Genomic DNA, 22,723 nt, shown 5'->3' on the forward strand with positions numbered 1-22,723 from the left:
CGTGTAAATTAAGATGACCTGTGAAAATGGTTCACGACTCTCTTGAACCAGAAGACCCTTCAAAGCGTGCAGGAGCGTCAGATCTGTGTTCACACTAAGAGCACCTGTGCTGCCGACGGTTGGGTATGTGAAAGGTAGCGCCTTTCACGTGTGATATGTGCCATCCTGGCCGGAAAATGGAAGAATTGGTAGGGGTGCCCAGGAGTGTGGGGCTGGACCCAGTCAGTGGCCCAGACTTTCTACTGTGCTCACTTAAAAACAGTACTGAAGAACTCAAGGGTTGGGACATAGATTCTTCAGTCATTCGAGATTTCTGGGAGAAATGAGCACCCAAGGTGCACTGGACTTACGTGGTTAACTTGCACGGCAGCTCCCCGGCCAATGGAGATGCCCCTTGCTGAGAAGGACAAAACTTCGTGGAGCCAGGAGAGGAGGCCGCACAGAGAATGACAGCCCAGAAGAAACCAAAGAAACAAAAGCTTGCGGCACAGACATTCCGCGTGAGATAAATACAAGTGGAAAGAAAGGAGAAACTGGCAATCGTTTCAGCGTGAGTGGGGCTTGCGGGCCTGCCAGAGAGCACTGGAGAAGCAGAGTAACAGCACAGACCAGCTGTAACAGGGTCCTGATGGGGACAGACTTGACACTCTCTTAGGGGACAATTTCTAGGACTTGACAGTCGCTGGCTCAGGTGACAATTTGTTTTGTTTCTGATTTTTTGAGATAGGATTTTTTCTGGAGCCTTAGCTCGCTTTGGCTGTCCTGGAACTCTGTAGACCAGGCTGGCCTCGAACTCACAAAGATCTGCCTTCCTCTGCATCCCAAATACTGGGATTAAAGGTGTGTGCCACCACCACCTGTCTGACAATTTGTTTTGATAATAACTTGAATTCTCTGTTTCATTTTACCTCTCAACAGCTAACCTAAATTCAGCGCACCCCAGAGTTGGTTACACTACATGGACTAGCTGTCAGAGACGCTAATAGTCTGTCTCTCACTGTAACTATTGACCTCACATCACCCCCACCCCCCAGCTCCCACCTCACACAATATGGTGTAGATTCTTCGGAGCAGAGCGTGAAGTCTTGGCCTTCATTGGGCTGTTGCAGTTGCCCAGTGAGAGCCATGATCGGTGTCATAGATGTCTTAGATGTGTGGACCTACTGGCCATGGGTCCAAATGATGTCGGCTTGTCAGGACACAAAAGACTGCTTTGGTATCATTCTCCATGACATCACAAATCCTCAGATGATGGAGTTGAGTCCACTTAGGAACTTGAGAGCTTGCACCCTCACCCCATAACCAGCTGGGGGATTCTGAGGACCTTGTAAAACTGCTTGGTCCAAAGCTTGTGTGCAGTGACCAGACGTGAGGTTCTTAGTTTCCGTATTGCCCGTCACTTCTGTGCTGCTGTAGCCAGCAGTTAACCACCTGGGTGGCAGCCTCATTAAGTGTGAAAAGAAGGAAACAGTTGTCGACAGAATGGACCAGAACTTTAATGAGGTGTCTGCAGCCAACAGTATTGACGGTATCTGTCATGAAACCAGACATATTGTTTAAACTTAAATCACCACTTGGAAGACTTCCTTGTAACACATGTTACCAACACGAATGGAACGCACGGAGAGGGACAGCTCCACGCTCAGCCTCATTCTCAGATGTTTTTGCTTAAAATCCAACAGCCAAGTGAGGGAACTGTCAAGGCAAAGCAGACATTTTATTACGTTGGTTTTTAGACAGTTTGTGTTAGCTCTGGCTATCCTGGAACTCAATATGTAGAGTAGGCCAGAATTAAAGGCAGCTGTCGCTTTCAGAATCTTAAGTTAGGTGAGATCTTAGATCTATATTTCTCTTTCTGTTTTTTTGTTTGTTTTTTGGTGTGTGTGTGATTAAATTATTTTTAATTTTTAATTCTTTAAAAAAAATCGTTTGGCCGGGTGGTGGTGGCGCACGCCTTTAATCCCAGCACTCGGGAGGCAGAGGCAGGCGGATCTCTCCCTGAGTTCGAGGCCAGCCTGGTCTACAAGAGCTAGTTCAGGACAGGCTCTAGAAACTACAGGGAAACCCTGTCTCGAAAAACCAAAAAAAAAATAAATAAATAAAAATAAAAAAATAAATAAATAAATAAAATCGTTTGGAAGCGAGCCGGGCGGTGGCTCAGCGTGTAAGGCGCACGCAAGTGAGTGCGTGAGGTCCCGAGTTCGAATCCTGTGTGTGATTCTGTCACAGAGCGGTTCCGTGTTCTGCGTTTGTGTGTGTGTCCATGTGTCTGTGTCCCATGTCCCTCCCACGCCGTCTTGTGGGAAAAAAATCGTTTGGGTGGTGATGGTACAGTCCTTTAATCCCAGCACTCAGGAGGTAGAGGCAGGAGGATCTCTATGAGTTGAGGCCAGCCTGGTCTACAGGATTTCTCTGTGTAACTGCCCCAACTATCCTGGGACTCCCAGTTAAAGGTGGTGCACCACCACTGCCTGGCTCCTGCGGAGGCCATAAGTGGCCGTCGCATCCCTAGAACTGGAGTTAGAAATGGCTGCCAACAGTTGTGAGCCGCCATGTAGATTCTGATCATCAAAACCAGCTCCTCTGGAAGAACACCAGTGCTCTTAACCACTCATGTACACTCATGTGTGCGTGTTTGTCTGTTTGTGCACTACATGTGTGCAGTGTGTGGAGAGGTCAGATCCACTGTAAGAGCAGCAAATCTCTTCCCCATTCCAACCCCTTTTTGTATTTTGAGACAGAGTCTGGCTATGTAGCCAGAGCTATCCCTGTCCCTGAACCTGCCATCCTCCTTCCTAAACCTCCTTACCATTGGGATCACAGGCTGGGCCACTACAGCCAGCTTCACATAGCTCTTTACATGTTTTTGTTTTTGTAATACCCCAGGGGCAGGGAGTCACTACTACAGAAGCCATAGCGCATTCCATTTGGTTTTTTCTAGTGTTTATATGACTTATGTGGTGCTTATATGACTTCAGGAGCCACAGGCAGCTCCTGGTCCATTTTCCTACAGGAAATAAGTGAGATGGTCACATGGTTGCCTCGGTGTCTGGAGACAGTTCTCCAGCAGAGGCCCAACATATTCTATGCCCTTGATGGGTTCTGCCATTTTGGACAAGTGACTTAATCTCCAATGGGCCTCCATTTCCTTATCCTTAATCTTGGGGCACCTGAAGGGGACTCCCATGAATTATCCTCTGATCTCCTTGAACACACATCTCATGTGAACACACACACTATAAATAAATAAAATAAATCTATCCTGTTAATAACCTAAAAATCTTACCTCCCAGAAGGCCTGATCATCAAAGTACTTGCTGGCGTGGGGAGCCCTCCATATTTTGATGTTTAGGAGCCAACCTTAAACAAATGACAAGTGTTAATATAGAGAGCTCATTGTTACCTCAAGATCCCTGAAACAAGCTGGGTGGTGGTGGTACACGCCTTTAATGCCAGCACTCTATAGACTGAGGCCAGTGGATCTCTGAGTTCAAGCCTAGCCTGGTCTACAGAGTGAGTTCCAGGACAGCCAGGGCTACACAGAGAAACCCTGTCTTGAAAAACAAAACAAAACACTAAATCTCCCCTCCGTCAGACAAAGAGAAGCTCAGTGGGTCCTGGTAGCTCCATTCATCCTATTGGTGTCTCCTAAGGAACCATGAGAGCAAGAGTTCCCAGCAGGACAGAGGTCACACCCAGTGGGTGTGGCTCTGACACCTTACCCAAGACAGACTCAAAGGGCCTGGGACAGCTGAGGGAGGTGGCACAGGAGCCACCATGGAGAGCGAAGCCCTTGCTGTCCAAAGCAGTCAGAAGAGGCTGTTGGATCCCTGGACCTGAAGTTAGGGATGGTTGTGAGGCTGTGAGCACCATGTCGGTGCTGGGAATTAAACCTGGTGTAGCCAGTGCTCTTGGCTGCTGAGCCGCCTCTCCAGCCCTCTGGGTTCCCTGATGTGGTATGAGGGAGCGAAAGGAAGGCCAACTGGTGTGAGCTGCGTTCCCTCTGTGCTCCTTGGACTCCAACAAAACACAACACAAAGTTCCCCAGAAAGCCAGGCATGGTGACAGTTGTCTTCCCAACGTTTAGGACACTAAGGCAGGAGAGTAAGAGAGTTCAAGACCTGCCTGGGCTATTGAGAGAAGCAGTGTCTCAGAAAAAGAAAGAGCCATGTGGAGAGATGGCTCAGACGTTAGGAGCATTGGCTGCTCTTTTAAGAGGATCCAGGTTCAATTCCCCGTGCTCACATGGCAGCTCACAACTGTAGCTCCAGTTCCAGGAGGTCTGGCACCTCACACAGACATACATACATGCAAAACATTAATACATAGAATAAAAATAAATTTTTCAAAAAAGGTGAAGAAAAAAAATGGGAGGAGAGGCAAGGGAAGGAACTTCCTTTGCTAAATTCCACAAATTGTGGGCAGTGTGCTCACTAACTAGAGTGTTTGCTCCGGGAGCTCGAGAATTTCTTCTGTTCCCTGTTATCCAGAGTAACTGGTTCATAGGTGAAATCGGATGTGCGTCTGTTGAGTAAAGTAGTTTAAGGATGCCCTTGGGGAACGAGTGGCAGGTCTGGGGGCAGAAAGGGTCCCTTGGCCTTCCAGGCAAAGCTGGGTGCAGTGACTCCCCCTGAGCCCAAGGATGCCACCTCCCCACTTGAAAACTCCAGGGAGGGTCCCTCCTTCTTGGGCCTCATTGGCAGCAGGTGGCTCTGGAGGCCTAGCTCCGAAATTATATGTTTCTTGGATTTTGTGTTGGGTCTTTTGTTGTGGGTAGGGTGGTGATAGGACCTCAGTGTGGAGCTCTGGCTGGCCTTGAACTCACTGTGTAGACCAGGCTGGCCTTGAATTTGGAGACTGCCTGCCACAGTCTCCTGAATGCTGAGGTTATAGGAATGACCCACTACTCTGAGCTGATTCTTTGATTTTTAAAAGCAGTACTTGAAGGTCTGGAGGGATGGCTCAGCAGTTAAGAGCACTGGCTGTACTTCCAGAGGTCCTGAGTTCAATTCCCAACAACCACATGGTGGCTCACAACCGTCTGTAATGAGGTCTGGTGCCCTCTTCTGGCTTGCAGGCATACATGCAGCAGAACGCTGTATACATAATAAAATTTTAAAATTCATCCTTTGAGCAGCCTGCCTTACAAGGGGTGAGTTCCTGAGGAAGGGGCCCGGCATGCACATGTGTACCACGTCACCCTCTAGTGGAGGAAAGCCTGGTACTGCACTGACCTGTTAGGAGTCCAGACACCATTCCCACCGCCAGAGCAAAGCTGAGAGCCCCAAAGTCTGTGATCATCCGGTTGGTAACCCTAGAATGGACAAAGCAGAGAGGCCACTCACGAATCAGGCTGCGGGTATGAGGACAAACATGACAGTGGTGACACGGCCAAGAAGGGCCGTGAAGAAACCAAGTGTCCTTTCCCCCGCCACCATGCCACCAAGTCCCTGACACTTTCTTATAGAGCTATGCGGATGTAGTTGGGTAGGCACATTGAAATCCCCAGACTCCGTGGGTCAGCCCAAGCCTGACCTACACTGGCTCTTCGGTGTGATCCTACAGTCAGAGGTGTTGAACAACCGAGCTTTATCCCCCTCAGATCTCATTATGTGCTGCACACTACCTATACCAGGTAGAAGATGACTTTGAACTCTTGGTCCTCCTGCCTCCACCTTCCAAATTCTGGGACTCCTGATGAATGCCACCACACCCAGTTTTTGTGCTTGAGGATGGAAATCACTACCAGCTGAGCCTGCCTGTAACTAACAGAGATCTGCCTGTCTCCGACTCCCAAGTGCTGGGATTAAAAACCTACACCAAGCTGGGCAGTGGTAGCTCATGCCTTAAATCCCAACACTTGGGAGGCAGAGGCAGGCGGATCTCTATGAGTTCAAGGCCAGCCTGGTCTACAAGAGCTAGTTCCAGGATAGGCTACAAAGCTATGGAAAAACCCTGTCTTGAAAAACCAAAATAAATAAATAAATAAAATAAAGACCTACATCACCATGCCTATCTTACCCTGTCTAAATGTAATAATTAAAAAAAAATATCTGAATTAATTGGCTCTGGATACATTTCCTCACAAGTTGGATGAAGGTTAAGGGAAGAGGCCAAGGCACCCACTGGGCTATACTGTAGTTGTTCATATGTATCAGCAGAATGTAGGTGATTGCTCCAAGCAGACCCGGCAAGCCGAAGGTATAATGGATCCCACCGTGCTTCTGGATCTGTAGCATGTGGTTCAAACACACCTAGGGACAAAGTGATGTTATAAGTACATCTATACGTAAGACCCGCTGGGCGGTGGTGGCATGCACCCACACCTTTAATCCCAACACTTGGGAGGCAGAGGCAGGCATATATCTCTGAATTCGAGGCCAGTCTGGTCTACAGAGCGATTTCTAGGACAGCTAGGACTGTTACACAGAGAAATCCTGTCTCGAAAAACAAGCAACAACAACAAAAATAAGACCCATAGTCCCTCCCAGTTCTTACACAGGTCCTTGACATCAGGACCACCAAAGAGTGGAGGCTCACCTAAAGATGCTCTAAAGGTACATTCACATCCTCCAAAACCCCCACGCCCTGAAACATTTAAAATGCCAAGAAGAGGGGCCTGAAGAGATGACTCAGCAGTTAGGAGCACTGGCTACTCTTTTAGAGGAGGTCAATATAATCCCAGCACCCGGCATCCATCTTTGGAAGCCCCCTCCCCTGAGCCCACCAAACCTTGACCCCTCTCCAGGAAAGGTCAAGACCGCTCCCACAGGCTATTTAAACTGCCTCCCAGAGAATAAACACGTGGTTTTCCCTCTTCCACTTTGGTGATCGCGTTGGCTTTCTGTTCCCCCACTCTGGGCCACCCCAAAGCGCAGACGTCCAATTAAACTTGGATATCTTTTAATTTGGTCTGATTGGGATTATTTGCCTCGGCGGAGAGGCTCTTTTTGTTTTAGGAATATTTCCTAACAGTCCTTCAGAATTTGGGGTTCAGTTCTGAGGCCCCACATGGCGGCTCACAACATCTGTAATCCCAGATTTAGGGAATCTGGCTTCAGCATGCTGCACATGGTACACAAACGTACATTCAGGTAAAACACACATACGAATAAAAATAAAACCTTTATTTTAAAATGCTCAGAAAGACTGCGGATGTAGACTGATCGGAGAATGCTTGCCTAGAAGATGCCAGGGCCTGGTTTCCTTCCTCTGGCAGGCACATGCACTCACGCATGCTCACATGTAAAGGATTTAGTGACTCTGGCTGCAGAATGAGTACTGGGATTCTGCAATTCTGACAAACTTCCCAGGGATGTTGACACAGCTGGAATGTGACAGGACCCACAAGCTCCTGGGGTTAAAACCTGCCGCCCCACCCGCTCCCGTGATGGTCCTGTTCTAGGAAATTGTAGAACCTTTTAGGAGGAGATAGCTGGTGGAAGTGCTTGTATTCAGGCATCTGTGCTGGCCTGCCCTTGGGGTCCTGACAGGATGTGTCCTTAGCTGCCGCCACTAATAGCACCCCTGTGGACAGTCACTACGTTCACTTTTAAAAGTGAACTTGGCCTTGCCCACCTCCTGTCTCCCTCCCTCTCTGTCCCTCCCTCCTCCCCCCTCTCTTCTGCTGCTCCAGCCCGGAGGCCAGTCTACCCTCCTCTACTCCCCCCTCTTTCCATTCCCGTTCCCCCATTTAAAAAACCCTCCATGTGAGCTCTGTTGCAAGGCATCTTTCTCTCTTTTTCAATAATAATAGGAAGTAAGTTCCTGGGGGTTTGACCTTTGGGTTACAAGCCTCCTTGATTTCCAAACTTTCAACTTTGTGGTCCACTGAAGCATGAACAAACAGCAGCTACCAGCTCCTGAAGCCAGCGAGGGGCTGGTGGCCATGCTTTCCCACCATGATGGACAGTGTCCCGGCAACCCAGGGGCCCAAATAAACCCTTCCCCTAAGTTTCTTGGCAGTATTTGGTCACAGCGCCAAGGAAAGTAGACACCATTTCTGACGTTTCCCTGATCACATTCTGAGTAAAAGGGCCCGACACAGATTCTATTCCCATTTAAGGCTGATAATCCTATGTTGGGACTAGGGGACCATCCTCTGTGCTGTAGGGTGTTGAGCAACATCCTGGCTTCTAACTTCCACAGCCCAGCAGCATGCTGAGCAAGAATGTCGCTAGTCACCCATGAACGCCATCCATCCGCAACACAACAGGAGACGAGAAATCAGACAGATGGCATCTCTCCACGTGGCACAGACTGTCCCACGGTCCCTCCGCTTCTGCCCTCATTAGGCCTGAGGAGACACCTAGGGAGCTTCCTCAGTTTCCGTCTCTGGAGAGAACATCCAGACACCTGGTTATCCCAGGAGCTCTGCCCAGCACTTCCCACCTCTCCAATCTGATCTCACCAAAGCCCTGGCGAACACAAACCTTCTGCCATGATCTTTCTGTTTCTTGACTGGGTCATATGCTCTTCTCACTGAGGGTTTGAAGGCACCGACAGTGTCTGGGATTCATTTCTGTATTTGCCTGGCTAATCCGACCCTGTCTGGGATTCATTTCCGAATTTGCCTAGCTAATCCGACATACTGTCTTCTGCTGATCTCAGGCGTCATTCCCTCTGCAAGTATTGGACTCTACTCTGACCAGACCTAGGCCAGCTTAGGGGCCCTTCTACTTTTTATTGACATGTGAAGTAGAACAAGGGTTAAAGCATATTTGGTGACTGGAGAGATGGCTTAACAGTTAAGAGCACTGACTGTTCTTTCAGGGGACTAGGGTTCAATTCCCAGCACCCAGGTGGCAGCTCACAACTGTCTGTATTTCTAAGATCTGACACCCTCACACATACATGCAGGCAAAACACCAATGCAAATAAAATTTAAAAATAAAGTTTTGGGGGGTTTTGTTGTTTTATGTTTTTCTTTTAAGCATGTTTGGTGAATGATTGAATGAATGAATTGATAAACAAATAAGTTATCTTCAAAGTAGCAGAGCCACCCTGCCCTGGTGAAAGAGTCAAAGGAAGGACTGAAGAGATGGCTCAATGGTTGGGAGCACTGGCTGCTCTTCCAGAGGACCTGGGTTCAATTCCCAGAACCTATATAGCAGCTCACAACTGTCTATAACACCAGTTCCAGAGGATCTGACACCCTCACACAAATATACACGCAGGCAAAACGGCAATGCAATGCACATAAAATAAATAAATCTTGGGCTGGAGAGATGGCTCAAAGGTAAAGAGAACTGACTGTAAAAGAAAAAGAGTCTAGGGAGCTGAGGCACCAAGACATCAAGGGGCTGTGCTGGGCAGCTTTACATCAACTGACACAAGCTGGTGTCATTTTGTAAGAGAGGACCTCAGGTGAGAAATTGCTCCCCCTCCTCAGACTGGCTTGGGGCAAGCTTTGCAGGCCATTTGCTTGACTGATGATCGATGTGAGAGGGTCCAGCTTACTGAGGTTCGTGCCACCCCTGGGTGGTCCTGAGTTCTATAAATAAGCCATGGGGAGCAAGCCAGTAAGCAGTACCCCTCCATGGCCTACGCATCAGCTCCTGCCTCAAATTCCTGCCCTGACTTCTCTGGATGATGGACTCCCTACCACCTGGAAGATGAAATAAACCCTTCTCCCAGGTTGCTTGGTCATGCTGTTTTATCACAGCGATAGAAAGAATCACTCATATAGGGCTTGAGTCCAATGGGAGCAAGTCACCTTCCAACACACTCTTTGCTGTCTAACAACTGCTTTCATCTCGGGGTTTCAAAGCCAAAAGAGATAAGAGACATGTGTTCCCTCTGCAGATGAAAAGCAGAGAGGCTTAGCTAGGATCAAATCCAGCTGCTGGCAAATTCTTCCTTGAGTTGTAGCTGAGTATCCAGATTCAGCCTTCAAAAGTCTGCTGCCTGGGTTGGGAGAGGGCTCAGTGGGAAAGGGACTTGCTGCCAAGCCTGACGATCTGAGTCAATCCCCAGGATCCATATAGTAGGAGTGGAGAACAGATTTACTCGAGTTGTCCTCTGACTTCTACTATACGCACAATAAACAAACAAACAAATAAATGCCATTTAATTTTTTTTAAAGATTAAAATGATGGACAGAAATGCCCCCGGACCTGCTCTGCTTGTCAGATAAAGTTTTTATTTATTTATTTATTTATTTATTTATTTATGTATTTATATGTATGTATACAATATCCTGTCTGTGTGTATGCCTGCACACCAGAAGAGGGCACCAGACCCCATTACAGATGGTTGTGAGCCACCATGTGGTTGCTGGGAATTGAACTCAGGACCTTTGGAAGAGCAGGCAGTGCTCTTAACCTCTGAGCCATCTCTCCAGCCCCGTCAGATAAAGTTTTATCTGAGAAAAGAGGCGACTTCGAACCTGCATTGACACAGGTGTCTTCCCTGAATGTCCTACCTAGCTTAGTCATTAACGTATCTGGGCTTTGTACCTGACTTAGGAAAGTGTCACAACCTGCCTCATGCGCCCATATGACCCACCCAATGACCCAGATACTACTGGTCTGAGGCAAAGTAGAGGTTAGTAGTTATGGTGGTTTGAAAGAAAATGGCCCCCAAAGGGAGTGGCACTATTGGGAGGTGTGGCTTTGTTGGAGGAAGTGTGCCACTGTGGGGGGGGGCGGGGCTTTGAGGTTTCCCAAACTCAGGATACCACCCAGTGTTGCCTGCACCATGTAGGACTCTCAGCTGCCCCTCCAGCACCATGTCTGCCTGTGTGCCAGCCTGCTCCCCTCCATGGTTAGAATGGACCGAACCTCTGAAAACTGACTGAGCCACCCTAATTAAATGCTTCCTTTATAAGAGGCCCTGCAGTCATGGCGTCTCTTCACAGTGATAAAGTCCCACTTCCTTACCGGCAGGCACTTGGCTCCCCCAATGGAGATCAACCCTGCTGTGAGGCCCAGCACCATGGCAATCCAGGGAGAAGTGATCAGGAAACATGGGGCACCCACAGCCACGCCTCCTGCCAGCACTGCATTGTGAATGTGAACCTGCAAAGCAACAGCTTGTAGGTAGGTAAAGTAAGCCTCAGAGAGGGCTCTCTTGCCCACAGTCTTTCAACACATTAGCCTTCAGCAGGCCACCTCCTAATGGCCTCCCTGGCTCACAGATCATGAAGCCATTCCTTCCTGTCCATTGGCCAGGTAATGCTCACCCATAGGCTCCCTCAAGCTCAGGGAGTAGCCCTTCTGACTGGGCATCCTAGCCACTCCTTACTACACACCCTTCAGCACTTAACAGAGTTAAGCACTTAACAGTGCTGTCTCAACCCCTGCCCCCCCTCAAAAAAAAAAAGACTCAAAGTCTTGAGCTAACTAGTGGTATTATAAAAATTGAATTCTTTTTTTTTTTTTTTTTTTTTTTTTTGGTTTTTTCGAGACAGGGTTTCTCTGCAGCTTTTTTAGAGCCTGTCCTGGAACTAGCTCTTGTAGACCAGGCTGGCCTCGAACTCACAGAGATCCGCCTGCCTCTGCCTCCCAAGTGCTGGGATTAAAGGCGTGCGCCACCACCGCCCGGCCAAAGATTTTTTTTTTTTTTTTTTTTTTTTTTTTTTGGTTTTTCGAGACAGGGTTTCTCTGTGGCTTTGGAGCCTGTCCTGGAACTAGCTCTTGTAGACCAGGCTGGTCTCGAACTCACAGAGATCCGCCTGCCTCTGCCTCCCGAGTGCTGGGATTAAAGGCGTGCGCCACCACCGCCCGGCAAAAATTGAATTCTTAAAACATGTTTCCGTTTTGTTGTTTATTTATTGTTTTGTTTTGTGGTTTTTATAGATAGGGTTTCTCTGTGTAGGTTTGGAGCCTGTCCTGGAACTAGCTCTGTAGACCAGGCTGGCCTCAAACACAGAGATCTGCTTGCCTCTAGCTCCCAAATGCTGGGATTAATGGTGTGCGCCACCACCTGGCAAAATTTCTTGAAGGAAGGAAAAGTTAACTAGTTTTATCCCAGTTTGTTCTGCTGGCTCTTGCTCATGGTGTATTGGCTTCAACAACTAGCAGAAATGGGGTCTACAGTCAGGTCTGTGTGATAGTAACAATGATTTAAACACACATGCACACACGCACACGCAAACACACACACCAGCCCCCAGTCTCTGGTATCCTGGTATTTCTACATGGCAGACAAGCCTATCACAGGAGCTCCCCCACCCATCCAGAGCCTGGCCCTGTGGGAGAGCCATCAACACGTGTGTTAGGCACAGAGAGACACATGTTGCCCAGGAGGGAGCCTCCTCCTCACCATGTTGATCTTCCCCTGGGGGTGGCTCAGGGCTGACATGGAGGTGGCTGTCACTGCGCTGACGGCAAGGGCATAGTAGGTGTTGAGCACAGCGGTCTTCTTCTCATTTGGATATTCCAGCAGAGCAGAGTTGAAACTGGGCCAGAAGATCCACAAGAGGAGGGTGCCTGGAGGGCAGAGAAGGCCATTATCTAGAAGAGCTCGGTTTCAGAAACCACTCTCTTCCCGGACATTAGAGGAAAGGCCTGGAGCTAGCAAGCGAGCCTGGTCACCTTCCAGTGATGTTTTAACAGTCACCTCTCCCCTCTCCTGTCTGAAGTCTGTTTGGTAGGAAGCAGACAACACATTTTCCAGACGAGGAATATAAGGCCCAGAGTGTTCAGATCTCTACAAATGCCAGGCCTCACTCTGCTCTTCGATGGCCAAATGCTTCCTTTTAAAATGCAAAGCCGAGGCTGGAGAGATGGCCCAGTGGTTAGAGCACTGGCTACTCTTGCAATGGACCTGGGTTGGATCCCAACACCCATGGTGGCTCACAACTATGTGTAAACCCAGTTCTAGGGGATCCAAAAGGCATACACATAGTACACAAACATGTATACAGGCAAAACAGTCATACACAAATCTAAAAAATAATTAATTTTTTCAAGGCAGGGTTTCTCTGTGTAGTCCTGGTTATCCTAGAACTCACTCTGTAGACCAACCAGGCTGGCCTCGAACTCACAGAGACCCACCTACCTCTACCTCCTGAGTGCTGAGATTAGAGGCATGCACCACCACTGCTTGGCCTACTCCCTATATTTTAAAAAAGTACTATCTTTTAAAAATTATTTTATGTGTATTTTATGTATATATATGTTTTGCCTACATATATGTATGTGTACACTTGCAAGCCTGATGCCTTCAGAAACATAGGATCATCAGAACCAGAGAACCACCATGTATGTGCAGGGAGCAGAACCCAGGTTCCCTGCAAGAGCAACCAGTACTCTAACCACTGATTCACCTCTCCAGTTCCTCCCTACATTCCATTCCTTTATCTTAATTCTTGCTTTTAGTCACAGTGTTTACTTTCCCACATGCTTCCTTGCTGTTAGAGACAAAAATCAGATAAACTCATTTAAAGTCTAATATAGGGGCCAGAGAGGTGACTCAGTGGTTAAGAGCTCTGCCAGAGGACCCTGGTTCAATTCCCAGCACCCACATGGCAGCTCACAACTATCTGTAATTCCAGTTCCATGGTAAGGCACCAATGCACACAAAATAAATAAATAAATGTAGTTTAATGTAAAGAGCCTCTCTGAACTTTCAATCCTCCTGTCTCTGCTTCCCAAGTACTATAGTGGGGAGGGGGTGAAGGGGCATGGTCGATCGGTAGTTAGAATTAACCAGACCAGCTTAATATAATAGATTCAGCTTTAATAAAACGGAAAAAAAGGGAACTTACACAACCAGGGTTCCAGAGAACCAGGAGGGCAGGGAACAAAGAGAGACCGAGGCTAGTGCACCTGGATCTTTTATCTGTTTTACTTGGCCCCAGGGGGACACACCCTAAACAGAATGTGATTGGCTGAACTTCCCCATGGGGGGGGGTGTTAATACCACCACACCCAAGTCTCCACTGAATTATTTTATTATTTTGATTTTTTGAGACAGGATGTCTCTATGTAACAGTCCTGGCTGTCCTGGAACTCATTCTGTAGACCAGACTTGCCTCAAAAAGGAGGTTCAACTGCCTCTGCCTCTGAGTGCTAGGATTAAAGGCTTGTGCCACCATTGCCTGGGTCCACAAAATATTATTGAAGAGAAGTCCCTAAAAGGAGAGGCTTACTCCAAAGCTACATAAACTCAATAACATTATATAAAAACTATATGGTGTTTAAATATGTTTTATAGTTGATATATAGTTATATATACAACAACATGGTTCACACATATAGCAATATAGTTTATATATAACATTATTATTATATATATAGTCTACAGACTATATATAAAGCTATATAAACTCAACAATGTTACTAGAAACAAAGGGCCTTTATGGACAGGACCAGGATACTCAGGGTCAGAAAGATTTGTCAGCAGGATTTGTTCCCAACTGTTCAGACAGGAGACTACCCATCTCTCTCATCCTTACCCAGCATGGCAAACAGACTGGAGCTTGTGGCCATCTGAGCCTTCTCTGTCTGGGCTTTCTCGCCCACTCCCCTGGGCAGGGACCTGGAGAGGCACCAGGCCACAAGCAGTCCGAAATAGGCCCCAAATACATGCCCGTGCATGGCGATTATGTGGTCTTCCATCTGCAACAGAGCACAGTGGTCTGGTAAGTGTCCCAGGCCTACATAAAGAGGTCAGCCATGCCGCCCCTCTGAGAAAGTCCTGTGCTTTCTGTGGGAGGTATGACTTGAACTTTGACCTGGTATTCAGAGCTTATACAACCCACCCAGCTGGCCTTCCCATGGTGACGAGTGACGAGTGGTCTCGGAACACCACACTACAGCCAGGTAGACTCGTGGTTCATGCTAACCATGCATAGCAAATTTAATATGCTTTAAGCTTCATTCTTAGTGGATTTAGGGTAAAGGCTGTCTTCAGGGTCTTCTAAAAACTCTCAGAATTGATCAGCTCTTTACCTACTCCCCACTGATGCTGCCTTGACCAAAGTCACCTTCACAGATACCCCAGATTTCTCTCTCTCTCTCTCTCTCTCTCTCTCTCTCCCTCCCTCCCTCCCTCCCTCTCTCTCTCTCTCCCCCTCTCTCTTTCTTTTTTTCTTTTTTTTTTTTTCTTTTTTCTTTTTTTTTTTTTTCCAAAACAAGGTTTCTCTCTGTAGCTTTGGAGCCTGACCTGAAACTAGCTCTTGTAGACCAGTCTGGCCTTGAACTCACAGAGATCCACCTGCCTCTGCCTCCGGGCGTGCTGGGATTCAAGTCATGTGCCACCACCAGCCCAGCTGTTACCCCAGATTTTTTTTTTTTTTTTTTGGTTTTTCGAGACAGGGTTTCCCTGTAGTTTCTAGAGCCTGTCCTGGAACTAGCTCTTGTAGACCAGGCTGGCCTTGAACTCAGAGATCCGCCTGCCTCTGCCTCCCAGATTAAAGGTATTAAAGGCGTGCGCCACCACCGCCCAGCTCCCAGATTTCTAAAATAACCTCCTAGCTGGATTTCCTGTTCCTACCCTTGTCCCTATTGAATATTCTCCTAACAGCTGTAGACCCTGCCACTCCACTTCCAGGCTCAGAATCCTCCGCTGGCTTCCTCCTGACTCAGAGTGACTATCCTTTCCACGACCAGCAGGAAGACCCTGTGTGGTGCGCTCTTTCTCCAGCCTAACCCCTCTTCCCTCCCCACCCTCCACTCTCAGCCCTCCAGCCCTTGAGAAAGGGCTTCAGGCCCCTTCAACAGTCTGCAATACTGTTTCCCTGGGCAGAGGGGGATGGGCAGGGAGGAGGAAGTGGTCAGCCTGAGGGGGTAAGCAACAGGCTTTCTATTATCACCGAGGGCAAGATGTGTAAGGAGTCTGGACAAGACACACAAGGGCCTTGGGACAGATGCAATCTACCAAACACCTGGCCAGGGCTGGCCACTGTTGCCAGACGCCCTCCAGGTCTGGCCTCAAAATTGCTTGGTGATGCTCTCCTACCGGTCTGTCTGGTATCTTACCCACCCCCTCACATCTCGGCACCACCCTCCTTTGCTTTATTTTTCTCATGGCCGAACAGGACACATCTTTTGTCCATTTCATTTTTTTTTAATTGATAATGGTTCCTTCCGCAGCAGAAATTTCCCTACAGTTGTATTTTCCCATGGTCATGAGAGTGCCTGGCACACGATAGGTAAATCCTTCTCAATGGGCAGATGCTGCTAAAGAGCCCTCACCCACTCATGAAGATGCACGCCTACACAGCTTCCTCCTGAGGACCAGATAGAGGACATGCCCATACTTCAGCACACAGAAGGCTAAGGCAAGAGGATGCTGTGAGTGCAGGGCCATCCTGGGCTACAGAACGAAGACCCTGTCTCGGATAGACCTAAAACTGGAGATCATCTATTGTTAATTCAGCTAAGAGCTTGTGCGGCCTGCACAGAGCCCTGGGTGTGGGGACCTGTCTGTCATCCCAGCACTCAGGAGGCAGAAGCAGGCAGAGCTCTGTGAGTTCTAGCACAGCCAGAGCTACCTATGAAACCCTGCCTCAAAAATAAATAAATGAATGAATGAAACCCATTGGGGCTGAGAGAGTGCCCATCAGTTAAGAACATTTGTTCTTTCAGAGCGAGACTCTTAGACCCTTACACCTAGTCTTATATAGGTTTAAGAAAAACAAAAGCAAAAAAATTAAAAAGTAAAAAGCAAAAAGAGAAGGTTATAGATATCACTCAAGAATAAATCGGGTGGCCAGGCAGTGTTGGCACATGACTTTGATCCCAGCAGTCAGGAAGCAGAGGCAGGTGGATCTCAGTGAGTTCGAGGCCAGCCTGATCTACAGAGACCCTATTTCCAAAAAACAACAACAACAAAAAAAAAAAGAAAATGTAGTCTTTTTCTTAATTTATGTATATGTGTGTTTATCTGTGTTTGTACATGAGCACCCTAAGAGGTCAGAAAAAGGTGTCAGATCCCCTGGAACTGGAGTTACAGGCAGTTGTGAGCTGCCATGTGGGTGCTGGGAATCGAACCTGGGTCCTCTGGAAGAGTAGTCAGGGCTCTCAAAGGATGAGCCATCTCGCCAGCCCTCCCAGCATCTGGCTTTTTATTTAGGTTCCAGGGACTAAACTCAGGCCATCAGGTTTGTTGTTGTTGTTTTTAACAACAAGTGTCTTTATTCATGGAGCTATCTCCCTAGCCCTGTTCTTTGTTGTTGTTATTTGTTTGCTGTTTATTTTGCTTGCTGTTTTTTATAAATATTTATTTATTATGTATACAATATTCTGTCTGTGTGTATGCCTGCAGGCCAGAAGAGGGCACCAGACCCCATTACAGATGGTTGTGAGCTACCATGTGGTTGCTGGGAATTGAACTCAGGACCTTTGGAAGAGCAGGCAATGCTCTTAACCTCTGAACCATCTCTCCAGCCCGCTTGCTGTTTTTTTGAGACTTGGTCTTCGTAGCTGAGGTTAACCTCAAACTTACTATATAGTCACAGATGACCTTGAACTGCTGATCCTTTTGTCCTCACCTTCCTGCTGTGGAATATTCCTTTACATTGTGTGAATATATGTCGTTGTGATTGATCCAATAAAGAAGCCAATTGGCCAATAGCTGGACAGGACAAAGTTAGGCTGAAAAACCAAACTAAGGATGGGGAAGAAGAGTGGATTTGGAGGACTTGCAAACCAGACCCAGATGGGGCTGTTGTAGAATATTATTTTAAGGTGTGTTACAGTTGCTTATGCTCTTGGAACATTTGTTTAACGATGTAAAGATGTGTTGCTTTTATTTATGCTGCATTTGTTTAACTCTGTGAAGCTGTGATTCTTTGTCTAAAACACCTGATGGTCTAATAAATCACTGAATGGCGGGTCAGCAGGCAGGAGAAAGGATAGGTGGGGCTAGCAGGCAGAGAGGATGAAAAAGAAGGAGGACACGATCAAGGAGCACAAGGACAAGGAAGGATTACATCAGGGGTCGTCCAGCTACACAGCCAGCCATGGGGTAAGAGGGAAAATAAGCAGCACAGAAATAAGAAAAGGTAACAGCCCAGAGGCAAAGGAAGATGGGAGAATGTAAGTTAAGAAAAACTGGCTAGAAATATGCCAAGGCCAGACATTTAATAGTAATAATAAGACTCCACGTGTATTAATTTGGGAACTGGGAGCTGGGTCCCCCCAGAAGTCAAAAGAATAAAGAGGAGACAAAAAACAAACTATATTTTGGCATTCCAGTGTGAATCTAGAGTAAATAGAATAACAACAGGGAGAAGGAGATGAACATGCTGTGGTAATAAAGTTACCACCACATGGCAGAGGGTACATGAGAAATATGAGTTGTTTTAAAATGTAAGAGCTAGGGCTGGAGAGATGGCTCAGAGGTTAAGAGCATTGCCTGCTCTTCCAAAGGCCCTGAGTTCAATTCCCAGCAACCATATGGTGGCTCACAACCATCTGTAATGGGGTCTGGTGCCCTTTTCTGGCCTGCAGACATACATGGAAGAAATGCTGTATACATAATAAATAAATATTTAAAAAAAATAAAAATAAAATGTAAGAGCTAGTTAGTAATAAGCCTGGTCTACAGAGCGAGTTCTAGGACAGCCAAGGCTACATAGAGAAAACCTGTCTTGAAAAGCAGACAAACAGACAAATGTACATTTCCAACATCAACTCTTTTAAAGAAGGGTCACTCAGAATTTTTTTATTTGATATATAATTTTTATGTTCCTCTATCTTTTTATTTTTTTATTTTTTTATTTTTTCTTCTTCTTTCCTCTATCTTTTTAATAATATGTTACTATCTAGACAAAAATATGCCGATTCAATGAATAAAGAATTGTGGATTTGAGCAACAAATAACAATATCATATCAGTCTGCTCTGGGTAATCAATAAAAATTTAAAGCTAGTCAATAGAATTTTGTAGTATTCCCTATCTCCCTTTGCTATATTTTATGTCTTTGAATTATTGGCAAGAACCATGGTGTATTATTTTTCATTCCTAGATTCAAAGCTTTAGGTCTGTGTATACAGCATGGAGTAACTGTAGAAGCCAAAGCAGTATAAAGGGACCATGTTGGGGGGAGTCAAGATGTGAATAGGGAGGTACAGGTAACATGAATTGATGGGGAGGGTCAGCTCACAGTGGGTTGTGCCACATCTGGACAGGTGGCCCTAGGCTATATAAGAAAGCAAAGTGGCCAGGCAGTGGTGACACAGCCTTTAATCCCAGCACATGAGAGGCAGAGGCAGGTAGAGCTCTGGTTTACAGAGTGAGTTCCAGAACAGCCAGGACTGTTACATAGAGAAAAGAAAGATGAACAAGCCAGTAAGGAGCAGCCTTCCATGGCCTCTGCTTCACTTCCTGAGTTCACTTACCGTGGAACTTGCTGGTCACAGCCATGATGACACTATGCAATGGCTAATCTTGGTTGTTTATTTGACTACATATGGAATTAACTGAAACCCAAGAGGCTAGCTACTCCTGTGCGCAGTTTCTCTTGACTGAATCGTGTTGTAGAATATTATTTTCAGGTGTGTCGCTTTTGTTTATGCTTCATTTGTTTAACTCTGTGAAGCTGTGTTACTGTATCTGTCTAAAACACCTGATTGGTCTAATAAAGAGCTGAACAGCCAATAGGAAGGCAAGAGAAGGATAGGCGGGGCTGGCAGACAGGATAAATAGGAGAACTCAGAGGAAGGCACAGAGGGAACAAGGAGAGGTGAGGAGGACACTAAGGGCCAATCATCCAGCCAGCCAGAGAGTAAGTGTGAAAGTAAGAAAAGAAGCCCAGAGGCAAAAGGTAGCTGGCATAAGATAAGAAAAGCTGGCTTGAAACAAGTCAAACTAAGGTCAGGCATCCATAAATAAGAATAAGCCTCTGTCTGCGTGTTTTATTTGGGAGCTGGGTGGCAGGTCCCTCAAGAGTAAAGATTTCAAAGAGCCAAAAAGAAAAAAAAAATCATTTGAAGTAGGAAGACCTACTTTAAGTCCCAATCTTTTGAGGTGGGAAGATCCGTCTTAAATCGAGGCCACTCCTGATGGTAGCCTCTATAAAGGACAAGGGAGAAGGAAGCTCTCAGTCCCTTGCTCTCAGTCTCCCTGGCAAGTCCATTCCTTCACCGTCATTAGAGCCTACCTCTTTAGGATCCCAGTGTATACTGGAGGCCAGTGAAACATCAGCCTCAGGGGCTGGAAAACTACTAGACCCTTGGGCTTTCTAGCAGGAGACAGTCATTGTTGGAATAATTGGACTAGCCTGTAAGCCACTCTAATAGATACCATATATGAAAAATACAACACACTTTGTGGCTAATACGCTCTGGGAATTCATCTTACGTACGCATCCCATAGTAATCTCGCACCGCTCGAGGCCTCCACGCGCGGTGTTTAACCTTCAGTGGCGTCTAAGCACTTTCAGCTCCACTCGGGGTCTAGCTTTATTTTCAAAACTCCAAAACTTCATCAAGGTGGGGCAGCATCCTACCCCTTATGCTCTCCCAAGTCCCTTCACAGCCCTGGGACTCACGTGGAAGACCTTCTTGTCAACAAGCCTGACGGCTCTGAAGGCTGCAGCTTCCATCAGCACCATCACAGCCAGCTGCACCAAGTTGGCCTTTCCAAGGACAGCGCCCGCTGAGATGAGCACAGGTATTGTGCTCATGGTAGCCGTCCGGATGCTGAGGGAGGAGAAAGACCCTGTGAGGAAGAGTACCTCTCATTCAGCAGGTCACACGCGCACGCGCGCACGAGGGTTTCTGCAACAGCACAGGGCTCTCTTGTCCTGTCCCTCACCAGGATGGCACCTGAGGTCTTTGCACACTCCAGTGGTACAGGCATGCTCAGAGGCGCCGAGCCTCTTCTATCAATGTCACCGTGATTTAAAGTGGCTGCCTCTTCCCCAGGGACACCGCTGCTGTCTGAGTTCTACTCCCAACCCCACACTTCCTTTCTGCTGTCGCCGCTCTCAGATGTTCCATAGAGGGCGCTGTGCACCCGCTGGCCCGCCACGGTCCTCTTTTTCTCTCCTGGATGTGTGGAGCCTGGGTTTGGCAGTTTGGAAGTAGAATAAGCTTGGCTTCCCATCCCAGCTCTACCACCCAAGCAGCTACTTAATCCCATAAAGCATCCACCTGGAAAATAAGAATGACCACGTTTGTTTGCCCGAGCTGGGGCAGGGGTTAGAAGGAAGTCTTTGTATACGTGTATCTATATAACACAAAGACTGGTAGGCACGTGAAGAGGGAATTCATGAATAGAGGCAGGCATCATGAAGACTGTCAAATCTTTCCTCCCCTGGACAAGTGTGCAGGCTCAATGTGGGGATTCGGGCAGAGAAAACCACTTTTTAATCTTCAAAGTGCTTCTGGTCTGCCTGGAGAGATATAGGGTTTCCTGGGTTAACTGTGCCAACTGGACTTATCATGGAGGGCTTCCTGGGGGAGGGGGAAGTGGCACTGAGCTGGGCCTCCCCTCTTCCCCTGAAACTTCATCTCCCTAGGGATTATCCCAGCTGTGTTGGGATGAGGCTGGTGAATTGCCTGAGGTTAAAGGTCAGTCCTCCATCAGGGTGGTACTAGGTTACCACAATGTTGTGTGTCCCCGCCCACCCATTGTGTACAAGAGGACATGAAACCAGAAGGGTGGCCACTACTACTTCCTGCTAACAAAGATGCGGTTCAAGCCCAGCTGGCCTAGATCTAACATCGCGTCCCTAGATCTAAGGGATGCAGCCTCCCTGGTCTGCATTGCTGCTGTTCCTGAAGCTCAAGGATGTGAAGGGACAGTAAGAGCAGGACATGGGGACGTGGACCAGGAAGGACAGTATATTGGGGAACCTGATGTGTCACTGTCTAGACAGGCTATGCTCGACAGGCAAGTGTTCAGTGCATTGACCCACTCAATTCAAAAATTAGGCCAGTCATGAGATCTCAGACTTGGGACAAGTGACAGCAAGACCCTGAAATAAGGTGGTTAAAAGGCTTGACGCAGCCACGTCCTGACAGTGGGACCTGGAACACACTCTGTGCCTCTGTGACTTCGTGTAACAACACCTGGGGGCACAGGAAGCAGAATTCATGAACACATGGCAGATGCAACAAGGAAGCTGGGTATTGCCAGGACCTTCTAGGGCGAATCATCTAGAACCACTCAGAGTATACAATTAAAAGTACAGCCGTTGGGGCTGAAGAGGTGGCTCAGTGGTTAAGAGCACTGACTGCTCTTCCAGAGGACCAGGGTTCAGTTCCCAACACCCACATGGCAACTCACAACTGCCCATAATGCCAATTCCAGGGGATCTGATACCCTCACAACTGAGATAGTTGCAGACAAAATACCAAATGTACATAAAATACAAGTAAATAAATACTTTTTTTTTTTAAAAAAAAAAAAGCACACCCATGGAACCTGGAGTTTTGCTCAGTTGGCACAAAGCCCTGAGTCCGATCCCAGCACCACATAAACCAGGCATGCGCACCTGTAATCTCAGGACTCAGATGGTTGAGGCAGGAGGTTCAGAAGTCCAAGGCCACCCTCAGATACATAGTGAATTTGAGACCTCTCAGTGTTCCATGAGCCCATGTCACGGAAAAACAAAACACCAATTGTTGGGGCTGGGGCCAGCGCTGAGCAGAGATCTTGCCTAGCATTTGCAAGGCCCTGGTTTGATTCCCGACACCAGGTGTGCAGTGGGGTGGAAACCACTCACTGAGGGGTCTTTTGTTTTCATTTTTATCCCAATGAGCACTTACCAAGTCCTTACTGTGTGAGGGGAGAGCAGGGTCTATGCCTCTAGTGCAGGGGACAGG

General features: G+C 47.4%; 1 protein-coding gene across 1 annotated transcript in view; it reads right to left on the minus strand.

The window, feature by feature from the left end:
• Positions 1-1,668: 1,668 nt before the first annotated feature.
• Positions 1,669-22,723, minus strand: part of Rhce (Rh blood group CcEe antigens) — a 32,196-nt gene continuing 11,141 nt past the window's right edge. Inside the window, exons 3-7 of the mRNA XM_038333332.1 lie at positions 20,443-20,593; positions 14,402-14,564; positions 12,265-12,431; positions 10,881-11,018; positions 1,669-1,695 (exon numbers count right to left, since the gene is read on the minus strand). Of these exons, the coding sequence (XP_038189260.1) occupies positions 1,669-1,695; positions 10,881-11,018; positions 12,265-12,431; positions 14,402-14,564; positions 20,443-20,593 (646 nt within the window). The remainder of the gene's footprint in view (positions 1,696-10,880; positions 11,019-12,264; positions 12,432-14,401; positions 14,565-20,442; positions 20,594-22,723) is intronic.

Source organism: Arvicola amphibius, chromosome 6, assembly GCF_903992535.2.
Source record: "Arvicola amphibius chromosome 6, mArvAmp1.2, whole genome shotgun sequence".
In the NCBI taxonomy this organism is placed as follows: domain Eukaryota; kingdom Metazoa; phylum Chordata; class Mammalia; order Rodentia; family Cricetidae; genus Arvicola; species Arvicola amphibius.